The sequence below is a fragment of the Polyodon spathula genome, chromosome 1 (genome assembly GCF_017654505.1).
Source record: "Polyodon spathula isolate WHYD16114869_AA chromosome 1, ASM1765450v1, whole genome shotgun sequence".
Lineage (NCBI taxonomy): Eukaryota > Metazoa > Chordata > Actinopteri > Acipenseriformes > Polyodontidae > Polyodon > Polyodon spathula.
In genome coordinates this window covers 25,664,295-25,685,740 of record NC_054534.1, presented here as the reverse complement: position 1 = coordinate 25,685,740, position 21,446 = coordinate 25,664,295, and the positions used below count along the sequence as shown (strand labels likewise).

The 21,446-nt window shown below is 38.0% G+C and overlaps 2 protein-coding genes across 2 annotated transcripts in view; one reads left to right on the top strand and one right to left on the bottom strand.

The window, feature by feature from the left end:
• Positions 1-1,619: 1,619 nt before the first annotated feature.
• Positions 1,620-7,295, bottom strand: LOC121316091 (endothelial cell-specific molecule 1-like). Its single transcript, XM_041250863.1, has 3 exons — positions 6,721-7,295; positions 4,421-4,576; positions 1,620-3,382 (listed from the first exon to the last, which is right to left on the bottom strand). Exons 1-3 carry the CDS (start codon positions 7,028-7,030, stop codon positions 3,279-3,281), a joined length of 570 nt encoding a protein of 189 aa, XP_041106797.1. The 5' UTR covers positions 7,031-7,295; the 3' UTR covers positions 1,620-3,278.
• Positions 7,296-10,957: 3,662 nt separating this feature from the next.
• LOC121316088 (probable E3 ubiquitin-protein ligase HERC1) overlaps positions 10,958-21,446 on the top strand; it is a 64,515-nt gene continuing 54,026 nt past the window's right edge. Inside the window, exons 1-7 of the mRNA XM_041250848.1 lie at positions 10,958-11,212; positions 15,737-16,681; positions 17,020-17,115; positions 19,092-19,274; positions 19,570-19,881; positions 20,115-20,211; positions 20,740-20,883. Of these exons, the coding sequence (XP_041106782.1) occupies positions 15,752-16,681; positions 17,020-17,115; positions 19,092-19,274; positions 19,570-19,881; positions 20,115-20,211; positions 20,740-20,883 (1,762 nt within the window). The 5' untranslated portion in view covers positions 10,958-11,212; positions 15,737-15,751. The remainder of the gene's footprint in view (positions 11,213-15,736; positions 16,682-17,019; positions 17,116-19,091; positions 19,275-19,569; positions 19,882-20,114; positions 20,212-20,739; positions 20,884-21,446) is intronic.

Below are 21,446 nucleotides of genomic sequence, written 5' to 3'. Positions count from 1 at the left end.
AGGAAAGAATTTGGATAACACAGCCGGAAACTCAGTGTCTTGAGCTGCCTTGACTGTCCTATCATGACGTGTGTCACTTGACGAAGTCCAGTTTGTTAAAATCCTGTTTGGGGCAGACACAACAACAACAACAGGAAGTGGTGGCCAATTTCGGAGGTGTCAGGAAATGTAGGAAATAAACAACCTGTATACTTAACAATAACAGGGTAGAAAGAAGTCACTTACTAACTTGCCCCAGAGCTAGTGTTCTTGGTGAATGGAAGGCCACTCCACCAATTAAATCTAGGGACAAAAATGGCTTGCTCTTCATTTCGTTTTTGCTCAATCAATGGGAAAGGTACAGGCTGTAGATACAATATTGTAGCTTACTGCATCCCAGTTTCTGTTAAGTTTTAGGGCTGGGTGTTTCATATAGGCAGAACTTGTAAGGTCAAGTATATTGATACCACAGATTGAATGCCACAAAGCTGTAGTGTGCAGTGTTCATTGATCTGGATCTTCTGTTATGCTGAGTAATTCAGGTATTAACGTGAGGTTGGTTTTCATTCATGGCCAAAACAATAGAACAAGTAGACAAACGTTATAGCAAATTGATTTCCATTCTCTTTTAATAATATACCACCTGAAACAAATTTTATAAAAAGCTTGACAGAGGAATCAATTGACACTAATGTGCCCTTTAAAACCTTATTTAGTATGCCAGAACAGCAGGGATGGAAATAAGATTCCTATTGCATAGCAGTTCCACCCATTCCATGTTTTATTATGTACTTGATTTGCACCAGTGCATAGGTAACTAGCTCTGGTGTGTCTTATTAAATTCATAGCAAAACCAGGAATGGCTAAAACTGCTACAAAGTTGGAGTCTTGTTTCCAAACCTGGTACAGGTTTTCATTTGATTAAGTCATTGTATTTAACTGAATTTCAACACTATTACATTGTTTTGCTCAACACATGCATTCTTGTATTTGAGTTTGACAGTATCAGTGTAAAGCTGTGCAGGTACTGCAGAATTTGATGAAAAGTATCTTGCACACCCAATCTTTCCAGTTACTCTCTATACACAGCTCAACTTGTTTTCCTTTTTTTTCAAGTGTTGTTCAGGAAAAATATGTTTTCTTCATGAAAAAAGATCTGATGAAACAATGTGTTGTCTGTGTAAATGTCTAACACATTGTATTATGAAAACACATTACTGGTAAACGAAATCCTCGGTAATGACATTCATCCTCTATTGGGTAATGGTAATTGTTCTCACACCCAGTCCTTATTTTTTAAGGTAGCATAAAAATTGTACAACTTCCGAAACAGAGTTACTACATTTAATGCTAATACAGTTTTTTGGTGCTTAAACTTAATTAAGCTTTGGAAAGATTAGCTTTTTTTGTGAATGTGCCCAATACCGAATAGTACAGTAGTTGCAAACACCAACACTGTATGCAAATCAACTTTTTTTCTACTGTTTTAGAAACTTAAAAAAAGGAAAAAACAGCAAGCTTTGAATCATTATATTATTTGTGTAATTTGGTGCAGAGAGTATTACACTGAAGGCTCTGCACTGGTTTAAACAAGCACAGTTGCCATGCATCAGAGAATAGAGTTATAAAAGACACATTGAAACCATGAATGATCTTTTTATTCCCTTTTAAAGACAATAGTTACAATGAAATTTAAACAAAGTGTACAGCAAACGATGCTCATATGCTTCCGACTTGGCACGTGCTTCCAACTTAGAACGCTGTTATGAGGGATACACTCAAGCCTGTGTCCTTTTCCGATAAAGGGATCATGTCAGGGTAAATCTCAGAAACAACAGAAAGACTTAATGTGCAATTTATTCACTTACAGGACTTTTACAACACAATGCTGCTGTGTGCAATGCTTATGAAAGAAAAGGCTACAAATGTAACTTTATGTCCTTCATATCCAATCTGCTTCTTTACACATTTGCATAATTACTTCAAGTGATTGTTACAGTTTCCAAGGTTTTAAAATCTGTTTTTTTTACTGTACGTCTTATGACACGAGCAACAATACCACTGGTCTCTTTTTTTTCTTGGTTCTTTGCTTTCCAATAGGGGACACCAGGGCTAGCTGTAACAAGGGTCATTGTAACAATTACCATAATGAATCAAAATGCATCCAGCTGTCTACAGTCCAAATCATTTCTTTTACCTGTAGCTTCTTACATAAGTTGTTATAGAGGATTTCGACAGTAGTGCAATAGTCATGGAATGGACATTCATAGATCCTTTATTAATTTTAATTCTAATATTCTGATATTCCTTTCCAAAATTGCTTCTGTACATGTCAAATAAACAGCTATTGAAGAAACTTTTTTTTTTTAATTGTTATTTAACAGTTATGTTTTTATTTATGCCACAGAGCGGCAGGAAAAAAAGTTTCCAAGGTATACTCTCAAAGGCCTGTGAATATGTGGTATGTCTGGAGTCTGCCTGTCTGTCTGCATGTCACATATCTCTTGTCACTAATGCTATGGACTGCCTTTTACATTAGTTTTTTTTTTTTTTTTTTACTAAAGCTTAAAATAAGTAACTCAGGAGGAAAGTTAAGAGCTTCTATAGACCCTAGTTGTTTATAGTTCTATTAGATATTGTTTTCTTAGTACAGTGGTAAATGCTTTATGACTATGCATCCTGAGCTAGTCAGTTCAGAGCAGGTTTTTCACAAGGTAGTTTTAATAACCAAACCTTGGTGCCGGACTAGTAGGGGCCTGCCTACTTTCGCTGTGTCACATTTATTTACACAGAAATATTCCCAAATGATCTTTACTGGTGTTATTTCAGAGGGAACATGAACAGTAACATCTCTCTATAAAAGTGTAAAGCACAGGACACTCTGCTTCATTATAATTGATTTATTGTGTTCACTTGGCTTTTGGCAACTCACAGTTAAACTCCATTCTGTGCTTTTAAAGAAGATGTAACTATAAAGTTTGTCAGAAAAAGATAAAGATATGAACAATTCTTAAATAAAACATTTAAGGCTACCGAAAGATTAAAAATATATATCAAACAGTCCCCACAATAACACCTTCACACTTAGAAAAACTACAACACAAAACTTTTGCTTTCAGATACACCGAAATAAAACAAAAATCTGAGATGAATGAGTAGAAAGAGGAGTCCCAGTTTTTCCAAAGCTGTACAGTCTTGGCAGCCCTGTATCCGCATACATCATAAAATAGAAAACCTCTTTTCAGTGACCATGATGCTACAATTATTCATTAAATGAGTTAATTCCAGGGTTAAAGATGTCAGCGCGGGTTTAACCATTTCATTGCTGAAGATCGCACATTTTTCTCCTTTAACAAATCCTCTTTTAGATCTCTGCTGTGGTCTCCTGATCCCATCTCATTGTCTAAAAAAGAATTTAGAAAACATACATAAGTCTTTAGATGGTGTTTATTCACTGAATGAATACAGGGATGTAAATAAGACTCTCATTGCATAGCAGTTTTGTGCATTCCTGGATTTACTAAAAGTTAATAAGACACACCTGAGCTTGTTACCTAAACACCACGGCTAATCAAGCACATATTAAAACCTGGAATGGGTGAAACTGTTATGCAATAGAAGTTTTATTTCCATCCCTGCAACACATGGTTTGAAACTAGACAACAGCTATATGAAGTAGCGTTATGATTTTGGTTTTTACATAGCTGTTGGGCACAACTGCTCTCTAAAACAGAATGACACAGCATGCTTTTCAAAAAATGTACTCTAATTTACATCCCTTGTGTCTTCTGGTTTTCATTCCACCTGAGCTCTCAATTACTTAACTAAACCCTTAATTGAACTAATAATTACTTTAATTAGGTCTTTTTAACAGCTCTTAAACAGTTGGAGATTTCAACTTAACTATAAAATGTTATAACTTGAAATCTGCAACTTTTTCGGGGCCCAGAACAATTGGAAAGGCCTAATTAAGCTAAGTATTAGTTCAATGAGGGGTTTAATTAAGTAATTGGAATGAAAGACACAGGGGTCCCCCGAGGACTAGGGTTGAGAACCACTGAACTAGAGCATGTCCTGTAATGCTTCTGATAAGTAAGCAGTAAGAGACATTTATTAAATCTTTGCACCCAGGAAAATGTGTGCCCCAACTCAGGAAAAGTCCTTATTAACATACATACAATAATACATTGTATTTGAAGGTTCCATTCACAATATTTATCTTTGCTAGAATTTTTTTTTTTTTTACCCTAACCAATTAGTTAAAAATGCAGCTTACACATTATTAAACATATTTATAATTTAGCTTTTATCACAGTAGAAATGACTTGGAGTTCACTATCATTGTATGTTAAGTTAAACTCCTTCTGAAATTCCCAATCCTCACCAAGCTAAAGGTAAGAAGTAATTTACTGAGTGAACGTTTGGAAGGACAGGCACTTACCTGTTTGTGCTCTGAATTTGAGTCTGCTGGCTGGCTTGGAGACCGGCACTGAAAAAAACGGGAGCTTCAGACATTTTCCAGTTTCTCTGTCACAGATCCCAGTGTTACAGTTGCATGTATCCCTGCATTCCAGTCCATGTGTCCCATATGGGCAGTCTGCAAATGACAAAAACAGACAATATTACAATTAAAGAAGAAAGATTCACTCACTCACAATTAAGTTATTTAAGTTATTCAATCAATTTAGTAGACAAGGTATACAGACTTCCAAATCTTTCACCTTATAAGATTTACATATTTTATTAGAAACCGCTAATGATTTGAGGCTGTATTTTCTTTCACCCAGCAATCAGTATCTTTTGAAAATAAAATATTAGAACAAGGTAAAAAAAAAGCTTTATATAAATCCAGTGTTGTGGAAACTGTCAGCACTGTTGGAAGCCTATTCAGTGTGTTTATACAAAGCATTTCTAAATGAATGGTTTGCAGGAAGTGTTATCCTATTAGAGATTAAGCGTGTTTTTAATACAGATCATATTTCTTAGCGCAGACTTTTAACAGGTTGTTTAAACTTATTATGATAGTTTTAAAAAATATATCAGCTTTGCCCTAAACTGCCAACAGTAACTTTAAAAGAAACATGTCAAAACAACCAGCAATGTGCAGGAAACAATTCAAAGTCTGCCAATAGCAATGATTTCACTCAACACTAATGCTTTGTTTAATTAGCTAACCAGTCTGAGAACTTGGGACTACATGGTTTTAGCCCCTTTTTTTCCACCAAAGAATATTTTAAGGATGGTTAGAACAATGGAGCTTAACAATGGGTATAAAATAGAGGACACCTGTCCAAATAAAAAATACCGTTGAATAGATGGAGTGCATACAAGTAATTGCACATGCTTTTTACGCGAATGTTTTATATTGATATGGACAAGCTGGTGATAAATATATAGCTCATACACTGCTTTGTTGGTGCTGTTTAAACAACAGATGTAAACCATTTACCTTGAACAGAAATGTTCTGTTCCTAGAGCTGTGAACCTGGATGTCTAAGAGCAACAGAAACAAAGTGTGGCACTGAGTGAAACATGTCCTTCTAGGTACAGTACTGTTATATATAGGTATATCTGCTATCCTGCAGATTACACTACAGCACACATATTGTCAATAGAGATGACAATTTAGCAAAAACAAAAAGTAAATATGTGTAAATCGCTCAGGCAAACAATGCTGCTAAATTTTTTTTTTTTTTTTTTTTATACAGAACATTTCAAAACTGTTTAGTTAATTAGCAACCCATGCATATAGACATAGTCTGTTAATTTTTCTTATGTGTGTGTGTGTGTGTGTGTTATTTTGTTTTAAAGAGATTAATAATAGCACCGCTGACTGATGATATAGATGACACTTAAGCAGACACCATTTCAATATATTTGTATATAGATATTTATAAACTGAGGTAGAAGGAGTTTGCACAAAAAAAATATATTATTAATATTTCTATACTTATACTAACAGGCCTATATTGGCCAGAAACTTGGAGCAAATTCCATAATCTCAATCAAACCGGCAGAATGCCCAGTGATTCTTCATTACATCAAAACGTGAATACTTCAACGTGTAGTGTTTAGAATTAACAAATTAAGACAGTGCTTAAAATATTTGTGAACCATTACTTCTTGTAAGAAGTATTTTCTTAATATTGCTCACATTCCTGGCTTAACATTAATTCCTTGACTGACATTTAGCTACACCAGTTTAAGTACAGTATATTGTCGACAGACTTTTCATTATGAATCGCCTTGTTGTGTGGGCAGTACAAACAAATATGACAGTTATTTGATATGCTTTTAATATTCATTAATTTCATTTTAAAAAAAAAATTAAAAAATTGGTGAGCCGGTCTGTGTTCCTCCAGGTGTTATCAAACAAACCCGAAACGCATCCATTTTAATCTAAATGGGAAAGGCAATTTGACTGAGTGAATATAAGTGCATACCTGCAGCACCGGGACCTATCTTTCTGTGGTATCTCAGTATGCAACATATTCCCATACAGCATACGGTACACCAGAGCATCAGATGTACTTATTCGTATGTTGGCAAATTAGCAATTTGGCAAAAATATAAGCAGGTTACCGAAAGGAAATATGGTACTTCTTATTATATTTATTTTATTATCACTCGTACTGTTGCCGAGTTGCAACGCACAAAATAATACAGTCTGTAGCCTAAATACAGTAAACACTAACATGCTTTAGTTAGTGCACAGGAGGTGTGCCACAGAGGGTAGCCTACCTTTGCAAATGCCATACTCATCTCCGAAGTCGTCCTCTTCGTTGTAGAAGTGGCACCGTAGCCCTGGTCCGCACTTCACCCCGTCCATTCCTGAGACAGTGCGGTAACACAGTTCTCCCCTGGCCGCAGCACAAACCTGGCAGCAGCCGCAATCATCCATCACGGTTCGCTTGCAGCGATGGGTTCCAGTGCACACTTTAACATCGCAGCGCTGGGGGCAATCCACTACGTACTTGACATTCACGCTCCAGGCATCCACCTCCCAAATCAGCAGCAGCACCAAAAACACCGTGAACCGCGACAGCTGCATGTCCGCAAAACTACTAGTCGTTCTCCCGTGTCTCCGATTCAAAATTGCTCTGGTAAATGAAGCTCCAGTCACAGTACGGACCTGACATGAATACGCGATATATGCTCAGGTTGCCTCGAAATGAACATCAGGTTGCATGCTTTTCTGTTTTTAACAAGTTTGCTTTGCATGGGGCTGCCCTCGTCAATTTCCTCAATCCGGTGTTGTTGTGCATTTGCCAGCCTGCCCCTTGTTTTAGTTTGAGAAATCCGGGATGGAAATGGGATTAGCACTCAACTGCCATCCAGGAATTGAAATTGCATGAGTTGATGTCATCTATTATGTTTAGTTGTTTTTCTTTTTTTTTTTTTTTTTTGTGGTCAGATTGAGGGTACTGTTACGTAGGTCTTCAAGGTCGCCTTAAAATATAGGACACTTAAAATAAACTGAGTGTAAGGTTTGTCCTTTGGACAGTTTTGTCAGAACGAATAATAATAATAATAATAATAATAATAATAATAATAATAATAATAATAAATTAATAAATAAATAAATAAATAAATAAATAAATAATTGTTGATTTATGTCAAAAGTAAAACGACTCCATCGATGTCACAGACAGGCCATTACACACAGAAACATTGATGATTGTTTAGGAACATTTTTTTTTCACACTTTTTGCTTATTAATTGCTGTAACACTATTGATTTGTGCAATGCTATTTAAAACAGTTGCATTACCATTTAAAACACTGTAACATAATGCTATATGTGCACTACATAGGGAAGGCTGAATGTGACCAAGCAGAAGGAGACACAAGGTATAGGGTTTATAAACAGTACAAAACACTTTATTCAGTTTGGAAACGGAGAGATTAAATTCATAAAGGTTTTTACTTGTGGTTAAATTTATCAAAGCAAGAAGTCACCACTCACTTCTTTATTAATGCCACAGTCAACCAGTAAATCACACAGCAACTAATACAAAGTGCAACAAAGTGCAAAAAAAAAAAAAAACAACCATGGGAATAGAAAGACAATAGAAATAGCGATTCTGCAGTGCTGACAGTGCCATCAGTAATGCAACATGAACAAGAGAGAGCAGGCCTTATCAATGTAAGCAAGGTGCAACAGATCACAGTTTAGTTATACATCACTGTTATCAAAGTGGATTTCCGTTAAAAAAGTCAGACCATCTTTACATTTTTCTATGCAATGTACATTTTGGTTTTGGAGCTCTCTACAGGGCTGGTAGCTGTGGAGGTGGAATCATACATTAATTTTTGGAACACTACTGTATATATTTTTATTTATACCACAAGTGTGGGTATAATTAGGGTGGGATACATTTTTGTTATTCCACTTCAGAGAAATAATATGCTTACTGGGACTAGTTTCATGCTTCCAGTCCAATCCAGAGGTGTACTGCTTAAATTCAGGACAGAGCTGCGCTTCATTAGTTCAAACAATACTGGCGCCGGTACCTGTATTATAAATACTTAAAAATGTCTCAAATCATGTCAGTTGTCTGTTGTTGTTTTGATTTGGACTCCAGTCTCCTTGAGAACGAGTTTAGTCAAGAAATGCCAGTTACTGAGCTGCCTATGTATTTTTTAAATTCCAGCTGATTTCATCCTAGAAAGATGTGCACATAGACTGAAGTCTCCACAAAATGCACCTTTGCCCCCCAAGAACTCCACAGAGTGGGATACCATATTCGGGTTGCAGTTCACAAACTGCTCATCACACCTGGCAATGCATGTTTGTTCTCGACAAATGGACGAGTGTGTGTGTGGCGCCAACCTAAAGAACTCTACAGCCCTGAGTGCTTGGTTCCAACAGTGAAGGGTTCTGGTGGTTCCATAATGTTATGGGGGACATTTTCCTGGCATGGTTTGAGTGCACTCATTCCCTTAGAAGGCAAGGTCAATGCTAATCGCTACTTAATGGTACTAAGCGATCATCTTCAGCCCCTGTTGCAGCATTTGTTTTCTGCTGGGGGTGGGGGTGGGAGGGGTGTCTTCCAGGATGACAATGCCCCCATCCACAGAGCATGTGTAGTCGCCCAGTGGTTTGATGAGCATGACACTGATGTTAACCATATGTCACGGCATTCAGGGTCACCAGATCTGAACCCAATCGAGCATTTATGGGATATTCTGGAACGACGCCTGAGACAGCGTTTTCCAACTCAATCAACCAGGCGTGAGTTGATTGACTTTCTCATGGAAGAATGGTGCTGCATCCCTCCTGCAGAATTCCAGAGGCTAGTAGACTCTATGCCATGGTGCAAAGAGGCCGTACTGGCTGCAAATGGTGGCCCAACACCCTATTAAGTGACTTTACATTGGTATTTCCATTTTCTTGTCCACTACCTGTATATAACACAATTTGGCCTTTATGTCCCATTAGGTAAACAGAATGGGTGCACCTGTTGTGCTTCTAGTAAAGGTCTTCATGGGGTTATATTTTTGGAAAAAAAGTTTTCTGATTTACTTCATGTAACATGGTTGACACTTATAAAGTACCCTACAACCACGACAAGTTAGCTTTAAAAAATATATGAAAAATTGCTTAGACATGCTTGCAGGTGTTTTCCTTGATGATAAGGTCACATGCTGAAGATCACTTGATCTGAAAATACACAAACTGAACTGCCATCACAATCTGTAAATTTGAAGACATAGATGGCAAAACAATAGTAGAGTGTAAACCAATATAAAGGAATTGTGCAACACTGAACATGATTGTAGGGCACCTCAACTTTTAATTTACACTACTTACCATATAAGGAGGCTGTGTGGGCCAGTCGGTAAAGAGTTAGGATTGTAACCAGGAGGTCCCCAGTTCGAATCCTCACTGACTCATTGTGTCACCCTGAGCAAGTCACTTGACCACCTTGTGCTCTGTCTTTCGGGTGATACATTGTTGTTGAAAGTGACTCTGCAGCTGATGTATAGTTCACACCCTAGTCTCTGTAAGCCACCTTGGATAAAGGCATCTGCTAAATAAACAAATTATAATATTCTGATTGGGTAATACAACTCTGAGAGTGATTTATGTAGTTGTTCTGTATCAGTTATTTAATGTAGCCTTCTCAAAGCACACTAATCTGTACTTTATAATTGCTACTGCATATGGGAAATGTATACAGTAGGACCAGCATGTATGCTGCCAATAACATTGATAGGAAAACTTTCCAAGGATTTAAAAATCAATTATCTTATCATCTAACATTAGCACTGGTCCCACTTTTATTATTGAAAACCCTCTCAAAACAATATACAAAGGATCAGTAATAATTTTCATAAATCTAAAAGAACATGGATTGCAAATAACTTGTTTAAAACAAAATGTAGACTGATTGGGACATGGTATTTGTAGAATATGAAACATGTACAATGATATGGAAGCACTTTCTCATGCTGCCACAAGACAAGTTGCAAGTTGGAGCCAAATACATACTCCTAACTGCAGCAGTATAGAGAAAAACTAAACAAGAATTGTGCTCATTTTAAGAATATTTGTGCAGTATTCTGTTTCATTTTCTCAAGAAATCTGATTTTACTGTTCTGTAACTAGCTAGTTTGGAAGAAGGCTGGCTGGGGGAAAAAATATACAAAAACAGAACAAGTGGACACCATCGCATAACGTTGCTACAGCCCGACGTCTGGCACACGTACAAGTTTACAAACTGCACCACAACATTCTGTACCAGCCACTTTGAGCAAGTAAGCACAGTCTGCTATTTCTGCTTCTTAGAGCTATTTATAAATCGTGACGTCTCGGTAACAAATGTTTTTATTAGACGTTCAGCTAGTTCGCCGCAAGACACATTACTCCAACAGAGGAACCCTTTCCTATCTGGATAACGTAGTGACGTTACATTGCAGCGATATGACGACACACGTGGTAGACGCACGGTGCGTTGGAGGCTGGCCTGGATGTTTTTCATGGCAACAGTCGGCAGGAGGTGTTTGGACGTAACTTCCTGGGTACAGACTATGTGAGACAGCAGTTTGCAACTATATTTATTGTTAGTGCTTATTAGTTAACTGAATGTTTACTCGCAGTACGTATTAATAAGAGGTTTCGAACCTGGGACCTTGGGAGATCTGTTTTATGCCCAGTAATATAACAACCTGGCAGTGACACAGAGAGGGCACCAGACGTGTATTGGGTGTGAATGAAACAGAAATTAGAGGTAAGATGTTGGATTTGCAACAGTTGTTTAAAGACTAGACAGCACTGCTGGTTTGGTAGTTGCGGGAATGTTAATATTTGTATTGCCATGATGCTAGCAGTGGTATAGTGTTGTACTGCAGAATATACTGCATAGAACCTCCACACAACTCTGCCTAAATGTTTTCAAATAAATGTAATAATCAGTGCAAAAAATATTCTACATGGGGCATGTCACTGTAAAGAATATAGAAGTAATTAATTGAACATTTTGCAAGAGTAACTTCTCTATGGTCTGACCATAAATAATGTGATTGTGATCATGGCAGTCTGGAGTGTATGGGGCACTGTAAAGTCATGTCCAACACGATGCTGCAGCTGACAGGCCTTGTTGGTTACACTCCATTAGATTTCACTGTTTTGTGAAGTTGGCAAGCCCTCTAATCCAAACATTTAATGTAATATAATAATATAGCCTTCCGTTGGCGTAGTCATAGACAACAAAGCTGTAACAAGTATATTAATATTAGGGTGCTCTGTCTAAGGGAGGGACGGTGGAGTATTACTAAATGTTACGACTACCTGATCTAGGAGCAAGTCAGCAACAGTTTTTGCACCTACTGCAGAGGTAAAGTATTGTGAAACGGAATATAGAAAGAATGGAAATGGAGTTACTGTACCAGTACCCCAAGGAGATGTCTGTATTGCTAATTGAAAAAAAATCTCCAAGAATTTGTTTCAATAGGGCAGTCTGTAAGCTATGAAAGTTAACTTCAAATGTTATTTCCATTTATTTTTTTACATTGTTTTTATGGTGTTTGCGTTCTGCGCCTCCAATATTCAGTTATTCTTTTTTTTCTAAATCTGCTTTCACCTGGATTTGGCTTTGAGCTTGGTGCTGAAACTAAACAGCCTTCCTCATTTCTTTCAAGTTCAGTTTCAACTCAGCCTCACTGACATATAAACAGGGAGTAGGGGAGGCTAGCCGAGTTAAAAAGGTCATATTGTTCCCGGCACTATGGATTGTCCAGAAAAGCTCCCAGTAAGCTCAAAGCTAGCTAAAGACACATTTATAGAGAAATTATATTATCTTCATATTGGAGCAACAAAACCGGGAACTACTCCAAAAGACTGGAAACCCCAGACAGCAGTAGAAGAAAGCTTTCTGCTTGGCCTATATCATAATATACCCTAATAAATGAAACGGAATTAGGATGTTAACAAGTAGAATCAATAATCACAGTAGTCCAGATGGCCTTTACAGTAACTAGTCACATCAATAGACAAAATGTATTTTTGAACAGGATATTATAGTTAAAAACGTTTTTTTGACTTCCAAGCAGCAGTTTACTAAAACAAGAATTTTCAATTGCAGGAGCCAGTACCAGAATAACACTTTTTAACTTATTGCTTCGCCTCTATTTTGAGCTATGCGCATGACCAAGAAATGACATCTGCTGTAACTGTCGCCACCCTTTCAGGACTGCTGCATGTAGCAAGCATTGCATTATGGGTTATGTTGTTTAAAAACACATTCTTGTATGTGATTTACAACTAAATACTTTTCATACATATAAACAGGAAGTTTAAACTATGGCCATTTAATTATAGCCACTCCATACAGAACAGTATGTAGCTTCTTCATGGGAGCACCGACATTGTAATGGTCAGATTGCATGAGTGCTTCCCTTTTTTCATTGCGTGCTGCCTTTCCTTTAATGCTAATACTTAAAACAAACTACTGTAGTACTGTTGCATTTCCAGCTGAGAATGTGCTGCTGAAATAATATTTTTTGGGCTGTCGTAGAGAAGTATTTCCAGGAGTTTGATGAGAACAAAAACTTACCTGCATATATCACTCCATTCCTAAACAGCCTTGATTAAAAACTTAGTTTTTTACCTATAAACTGTGCCTGGGATCACAGAGTGTTTAAGTTAAAAGAAAAAGATCCTGTTAAAAATGCCGTTCATATGTTGGAACAATTGTGATAGGCGTCAAAAAGTGGGAAAAATAGTAATATAAAAAACATTTGTGTTGTAGCTGGTGTACACGAGTCGTATCATGCTCCGTCATTAGTGTCAACCCCCTGTGCTGTACAGCAAGTAAGTTGGCGGCACCCTGCTATTTTTGTACTTGGGAAACAGTAGCCTTAGTGTAATAAATGTGGGTGGGTCTCTGTAGAAGCCTTAACATATGTAGTGCTGCTGAGACTGCACATGACAGCTCCCTTAACACTAGGTCATGTTTCTAAACAGGGAAATCATCCACCAGACTTAAATAAAACATCCTTCTGATAGAGATTAATTTACACAGGTGTCACCACATAAGGAAGAATTCACTAAAGGTTTAAAACATGGACCAACCATAAAGTCATCATGTTGTTGGGTTCGGAAGGAAGGCATCTCAGAAAACTCAGTGAAACATATGCTGTCAATTTCTGATCTATTTTGCAAATCATTCCTCTTGATCAGTTTTGTTTTGGTTGATGAGTTTAGCTGTCAGTGAGTTTCAGGTGGATTGAGGGGAATTTAGCATAGCTTTACATGGAAGTTATTACATGAAGGAATACAAAGAAAAACAAAGAAAAAAACACAGAACAGTAGAACAGATGTCTCCAAACATTTAAGAAGCAGATAAAAAAAGAAAGAATAAAAAGAGACTTATTTTTCTTTTGAGGAATGGCCTTTTTATAATTTCAAGAAGTGATTTGGTCATTCTTCATCATTTGTGATGTAAAACTGTTCGAACACAAGGCACGAGTCTAACTATAGTACTGTATATTTTTTGTGAACAATTATTTTTGTCCCAAGGCTGTTCAGTAGGAAGTTACCTCTACACAGGACAGGAGTTAGGCTTACTGTAATTCTACTTATATGATTAGTTAGGGGAGGGGGAGGGGGCACTGCATGGCTTGTATTCAATAGGCAACACCAATTGTAACCACATTTATTTTACCTGTGGCACCAAATATCCAAGTGCACCTTTAATCTTGTATAATAAATAAATGGATGTAAACAGTTGACTTCAGTAGCGACTGTCTCCAAAACAAAAAACATGGTTTAATTTTTTGAACGTGAGAAATGTGAACGTCTTCTCAGCACATGTTAAAAAGTACTGTACAGTACCCTACTCCCACTGACCCAGTAAGCCCTCAGATTTAAATGGTGTTGATTTACTGTGTGAAGTGTCCGAAGTGTTTTTCTGTATTGTTCTTGATAAGCGTACCGTGTACAATGGCAGCTACAGTAGCATGCTTATTCTTCAAGCGTGAAGCTGCCAGTTCAGCTTACCTGTAAGAGAGGAACAATTCCAGTGACAATGTACTGTACAGCACCAAGACATAATTTAAGCTAATTTGGACCCATCATTTTTATATCGCTTGTGAGTCATTACTGTATGGGACTTTTAAAATAATGTTACTGTAGCGTGTCTTAATAAGGATGGCCTCTTTCTGCTGGGAGAACTACCAGTTCCAGTAGCTACAGTAGTATTCCATTACAATGCTTATTGAAATGTGTTGGGTAGAGTGAGAAAGAGGCTGTTACAGCAAACTTACACTGTGGACTGTTTACTAATGCCATTTTTCTGTCGTGCTCTGTGAGGATTAGCCCTACTGAGTTGCTGTCATTCTGCAACGGACACACATTACGGTCAAATCTCTGTTGGGAACAGTGACCTCATTTACCGGATACCTGATGCAGTTACTGTAATCCTGGAAGGTTAGAGATGGCGATGGCTGGCTACACACTGCAGTCTTTCTGTGGAAATTGTTATTTTTCTTGTTCAGTTTACAATGTATAGCCTGTAGTTTTAAGCCTGAAGGTAAGATTGGCATGTCAATCATTAAAAAGACTGCTCTGCAACAGTATGGTGTTCTCTGTGTGCTTTTCATACTGTAGCTGTCATTAAAAATGTGCTGGTCTGTGAGGGAATTCTGTCCAAAAGAAAGGCAGCAAAAACTAAAAAAGATGTCAAAACCAGTTTGATAATTTTGATACAAAGGCTGCCAATAGCCTGTACAGTGTTTTAGTTGCCTATCTTGTTTAGTAATTGATTGTTAACAGCAGAGAATGGAACATTCTTACAGTATTGGTTTGAATTTACAGTGTGTAACATTTCTTCTTATTAAAGAGCTTCCTAAGATCTTTTTTTTAAATACAGTGTGAAGATCTATATGTGGCATCATTCTGTAACCATGCTTGTATGAAATTCATTGCCGTCACTTTGCTTGTCTCATTGTTTTGTACTGTAGCTGTAACTGATAAGATGTTGTACTTCTTAAATTCTAACAACCCTCTGCAGTAAATAAGAAATATTTTTAGTATAAATAGGACAACCCCTTCTTTTGAGACCCAAAGAAGGATATCTTTGTGACGTGTTCTTCATTTTAACCCTCTTGTATTAAGGCTCTACCCATGGGGCTACAAAATACAGTACATATGTACAAGTGAAATTACTAATCCTTCCCCAACTTAAGTTACTGTAAATCAAGTCCCCAAAGTATAATCCTTTTTCAAACACGCTATCTGTCTGTCTTCTTTGCAGGATTATGATTAGAGAATGGTTCCTTGTCAGACCCATGTGATGTTAAAGTGGCAGGAGCACCTCAACAGCTCCTGGGCGTTGGAGAACAGCGAGCAGGTGTCCACGAGGGAGGGAGCCTCCATCCTCTATAGCAAGCTTTTGAGCAACAAGGAGGTGGTGGGGCTGGCTCAGCCGGCACAGGATCTTATTGGCCCCCGGCTCCCAGACTTTGAGCATGATGAAAACGCTGCAGAGGAGCGGGAGGCATATCTGACAGCGCTCCTCCATAGCCAGCTCGGCCTGGCCCGCCGCACCCTTGCCAGCACGCCCTATGCACTGGCCTTGCACCACAGACTGACAGCCATACAGCGTATCTACTATGCACTGTCCACTAAATACCACGATCGCTTTCGGACTGGACTGCAGGCCGAATCCACAAACAGCCTGGACAGCGGGGAACTGGAACATGCCTCGGACCCCTGGCTAGAGGGCATGCGCACCAAGTCTGGGACAGACATCCTGATAGAGATGGGCGTGAGAACTGGCCTCAGTCTGCTATTTGCCCTGCTGCAGCAGAACTGGTACCAAGCCAGACTGGACCCCAGTCTAGCCCTGTGCAATGACGTACTAGCCACAGCCTCTTCGGTGCTCACCTCACTACCTCCTCTCTCCCTGGCCAATGAGAACAAGATCCCGCCAGTGGGGCTGGAGTGCCTGAAACAGGTGACAGCATTTCTGAAGAAGACCTCTGTCCCAAGCTCGGGGGCGGACAGCGCGGGTAGGAGGCTGGCTCTGGAGCTGCTGCTGGGGCTGGCAGTGCAGAGGGGGGCACTTAGGTTCCTGTTGGAGTGGATTGAAGTGTCACTGGCAGCCTCCACGGCCACCAGAGCAACGTTGCCAGAGCATGAGGATGGGATCGGGCATGACTGCATTCTCAAAACTCTGGCCCAGATGAGACAATACTCAGTAAGTTTATTTCATTAAAGAAGAATAGAGAATATCAGGTACAGTAAGAGCCCATATTTCACATTATTGCATGAGATCATGTCCCAGAGGTTCGTTTTATTAATGTAATTTTTTTTATTTTTTTTATGTAAGTTAAGTCTAGAAAAACAGCTTGAGATCTGTAGCAGAAAGTCTAACAACTGCTGCTGGTGATAAGTTAGGAAGTCACTTGATAAACATCTCACTTTTGGGATCCCCTTGTAAAGGAGATGTATATCTCAAGGGTTCTGTCCTGGTTGAATAAATACAGTTGGAAGTTGCTGTTCTTGGTGAAATGCTCTTATCTTTTTTCATTACAGGGTATTGAAGGAGATGCTCGCCATGTCCAGGAAGTGAAGAAAACCGCCGATGGACTCTGCCCTCTCGCTCATGTGGCGCTCTGTCTCTTTGAGGAGGTGCGTACTGTGTTGTTTGTTTTCACTGTATTGCATCATCTTCAGCTGCTCTGCACCAGTCAAGACATTGGGCTGGGTTATTAGAGTGACTATTAGAGGTCTATTAGAGTGAAAGCCATAAATATTGCAAGCCTTTTATTATGCGTTTTTCGTGTAAAAAAAAAAAAAAAAAAAAAAACATATTTTTGGCACCAATGTCAAATTCCACTAACAATACAAACTTTTTATATTGCAACAGATCACCAACATTTCTGTAGCAAAATAGGTTTTGTAGGTGCGATTCGCCAAATATTTTGGTCGCAAATATTTATGGCATTACAGTATTTCAATGTACTGTATACATGTTAGGCATTTTTTAATTATCAAAATGATGGCATTCAGTATTTAAATACCACTGCTATATAAATAGTGTTCCGCGTTTTCGTTTTTTTCTTTTATAAAAAATTCCGGGAATTTTTCAGAGTTTATTTTACATATATTAAAATAGGGATAAAATCGGTACAAAATAGTTTTTTTAATTGAAACATCGGTAAAAATCTCAGAAGAAAACACTTTACATAATATGATGAGGAGCAGTTCTGGTTTCTGATTAAGTTTAATGTTTCTGGCATTTATGATGAAGCAGAATCTGTGCAAGTGGGAGCCACATTTTCCCAAGTTAGCTGGTACTTTGCAAATGTTTGGGCAATCCCTCTGCTGACGGAAATCGTATCTACAGAAGGTATGAACATGACATCAGCACAAAACAAGCCAGGTTTATTCACCTTGAAATCATAAAAGAAAATTGACAACTAAAGCATCACCATTTTCTGGCAAATATTTACGATTAAGATTGTCAGCGTTAGGCAGTGTTTTACTACAGGCAGTACTTTCGCACAAAGTCACCAATACACACCTCTCTGCAATAAACAGTGGCTGTCCAGCAAAGCACAGAGCTCTGATAAACTCATTAACACTGTCATTCTGCGCTCTCTTTTTATTAGTGTGTGTAAAAGCAGCATAAATGGATTGCTCGTCTCTCAGTTCACTTTCTTGTTTTAGTTTAATGTGTCGCTTATTTTTCAGTATGTTCTTTTATTGTCAGTGTGAACATGTACCTCAATGCAGCAGTAATTGCAGCGCTATGAATCCTCTGCCTCATCTGACCCACTTCTGCTACTTTTGCTTTTTGCATACTTTTCAATATTCCTAAACTGATTTACATTTTCTCTCCATTCCTCATCCACTAAAAATGTAATATTTTCGTGTCAGTAATTCAATTTAGTTTTTGATCAAGCTAGTAGTTACTACGCCCAGCAGTTGCCACAATAATCTGACTTTGATTGGCCAACATAATCAGGTGATAATGTGTTTGTGAAGTGACAGAGAACCACATTTGAATCTTATTTGATCCTCTGACATCTAAACATCTGCTGTATCCACGTAGGATGATGAGTAGGGCTGTTTATTACAATGTCTGAATCAAAATAAAACAGCATTTTAATCAAAATATTGTGCATTTCCTAGAAAATAGTACCGGGAAAATATTGAGTAATAGACAAAAATCGGATATAAATCAGTAAAAACCGACATCCAGTAAAAACAAAAAATCCTTTAATTTTTTGGTAACTCGGAATAAACCATAAACGCGGAACACTATATATAAGTCATTGACATTTAGTTTTACGTACTATTTTTAGTCAGGCCCCTTTAATATATTTTTCTAGAATTACATAAATCAAAGAAAAGTACAGGATTTGGGGTGTAAAGTTTGTTATTTCAGCCTTGGTTGTGCATTGCAGTAATGTTGAACAATATCTGTACTAGTTATCCATTTAATGCACCATAAATACTAGGTGTAAGCAAGCCTGTTTCCCCCTCAGCATCCTATTTATTAAAGTTTAATGTTTAGTACAACAAACACATAATTCAAGCAACCTCAAAAATCACACAATACCCACCTTGATTTGCATATAATTGAATGTTTTATTTTCCAGATCTGTCATTTGGCCTCCAATTGCCAGTGTTCCTGCAGCACTAGTTCTGGGTCCCAGGGCAGCGAAAGTGACGCTGTTGTTGTCTATGTCTGGGGAAGTAACAGCAGTCACCAGCTAGCGGAAGGCACTCTGGAGAAGATCCTGCAGCCCAAGCTGGCTCAGGGATTCAGTAATCCACAAATGGTATACAGATTCAAATTAAGTACAGTATGCAGATACTGTAATCTTTTGTTTTTAATACATCTGCATGTGCGGAGATGTGTTTGATAGTGATCACATTCCAGGTTTGTAGCTAAGACATTCTTTTCAGTTCAAAACTGGGGCACTGTTGCTGATGGGGTGCAGTAGTCTCTTGCACTTAAGTACAGATGATAATAATAATAATAATAATAATAATAATAATAAATAATAATAATAATAATAATAATAATAATAATAATAATAATAATAACTACTTCAGGCTGTTTTTTCATCTCAGATTGAAGCTGGACAGTACTGCACGTTTTCAGTGTCCGCAGACGGCTCAGTGAAAGCATGTGGAAAAGGAAGCTACGGAAGACTTGGGCTGGGAGACTCCAATAATCAATCGGTTCCCAAGAAACTGGTGCTGGATCCCCCTCGAAACATCAGGAAAGTCTCTTCTTCAAAGGGCTCTGACGGCCATACGATGGCAGTGACAGGAGAGGGGGAGGTGTTTAGCTGGGGGGACGGCGACTATGGGAAACTTGGACACGGAAACAGCGCAACTCAGAAATATCCCAAACTCATCCAGGGACCATTGCTTGGCAAGGTCAGGAAAACTGTGGCGACTGCCTTATAATATTTTCTTTGATGATATTGATCGCTACTCTTTCAACCTGTTTAGAGATAACCGTAGTAACTCTGACTAAGGTTATTTATCTGCATTGTTGCTTTAGAGTTAAATTGATTAAACATACATGATATAAAACTCATATGTATAAAATGGTGTGTGAGCAATTATATATCTCTCACATGGGGTGCAATTATCTTTGAATTCCCCAGGTTGTGGTTTGTGTGTCTGCTGGATACAGACATAGTGCAGCTGTAACTAGTGATGGAGAACTCTATACCTGGGGAGAAGGTGATTTTGGTAGGCTTGGTGAGTCTTCTATTTTTTCTTTGTCTGACATGCTTAAAACATATTATCAATATTATTCAAGTTTTCTTGATTTGGACAAAATTACTCTATGGCATATTGTGTGAATGTGGTAGGTCAGATACTTTTGTTGCCCTTTACCTAAGTTAGTCTGCCTAAACACTGCAGTACAGTATATAAAAGCAGACTGTATCTCACATTTGTCCATGGGGTGAAAAAATGGTGACGTATTTAAGGAGACAGAATTGATAAATGTGCTACTGTTGCCGTTTTGGATTGCATATCAACTTAAGTACTTTAAACAAAAATGTATTTGGGTGCCTTATCACTGGTTTCTTATGCAGTTCTTTGGGAGTTTTCTTTGCATTGCTCACTGTATTTTTTTTTTTAAATGTAACGATCTCAATGATTTTGTTATTTTGGATATTTGAGGAAGATGGGGGGTGTCTGTCATGTGACAAAGTGAAAATAATTTTAAAAGTAATTTGCATAAAATGTGGATTTATTTTCTTACATATTTATCTATTATAGGGCACAGTCACAGCCATAGCCGGAATGTGCCGACCCTTGTGAAGGATATCAGTGGAGTGGGGCAGGTGGCCTGCGGTAGCTCTCATACCATTGCAGTGTCTCAGGATGGCCGGGTAGGGTGGTCGTTTGGAGGTGGTGACAATGGTAAATATGACTTGAAATTAGACTTGAAGTATGATCAGCTGAAAATGTAGGGAGCTTTAAGGTCTTCCTTGATTACAGTGTGGTCCTGTTATGAAAGATGACAAGGAAAATGTCAATACACCTGCACTGGTCAAGTTACAATTCAGATTGTGCTTTTGGTTCATAGAGACTTCACTGGCATTGAGTACTGGTGACTCTTATTTAATGATGTCTGCATTATTTACCGAAGCAGTGCTAAGCCTAAATTAAACATGTCTTCAGAATAGTTTCAAAGTTCTCTGAAAATGACCTGCTGTTTCTGTGTTCAAAGCATACCATCAGGTTTGCAATCGTAATAATAGCACACTACACTGGACCAGCTGATAAAATGCAATGTACCTAAATATCAACTAATTTAGGTGCATTTTAGTGTATTATTTCCCAAGTATGCAGGCATGCACTGCATTATGATCAACTGTTTTTCATTGCTTCTTAAAAACGATTCCTGTAAGCATGAGTCATTGCGGAAGTCTTGTATTTATTTATTCATTTAGATATGTTTATGTAAACCAATTTTTAAATAT

Excerpts from the sequence above, each read along its gene's own strand:
- LOC121316091 (XM_041250863.1), bottom strand. The coding sequence starts at position 7,030 with ATGCAGCTGTCGCGGTTCACGGTGTTTTTGGTGCTGCTGCTGATTTGG. Across the intron at positions 4,577-6,720 it reads TGAGTATGGCATTTGCAAAG|ACTGCCCATATGGGACACAT; the intron begins GTAGGCTACCCT and ends TGTCATTTGCAG. Across the intron at positions 3,383-4,420 it reads CAAATTCAGAGCACAAACAG|ACAATGAGATGGGATCAGGA; the intron begins GTAAGTGCCTGT and ends ATTCTTTTTTAG.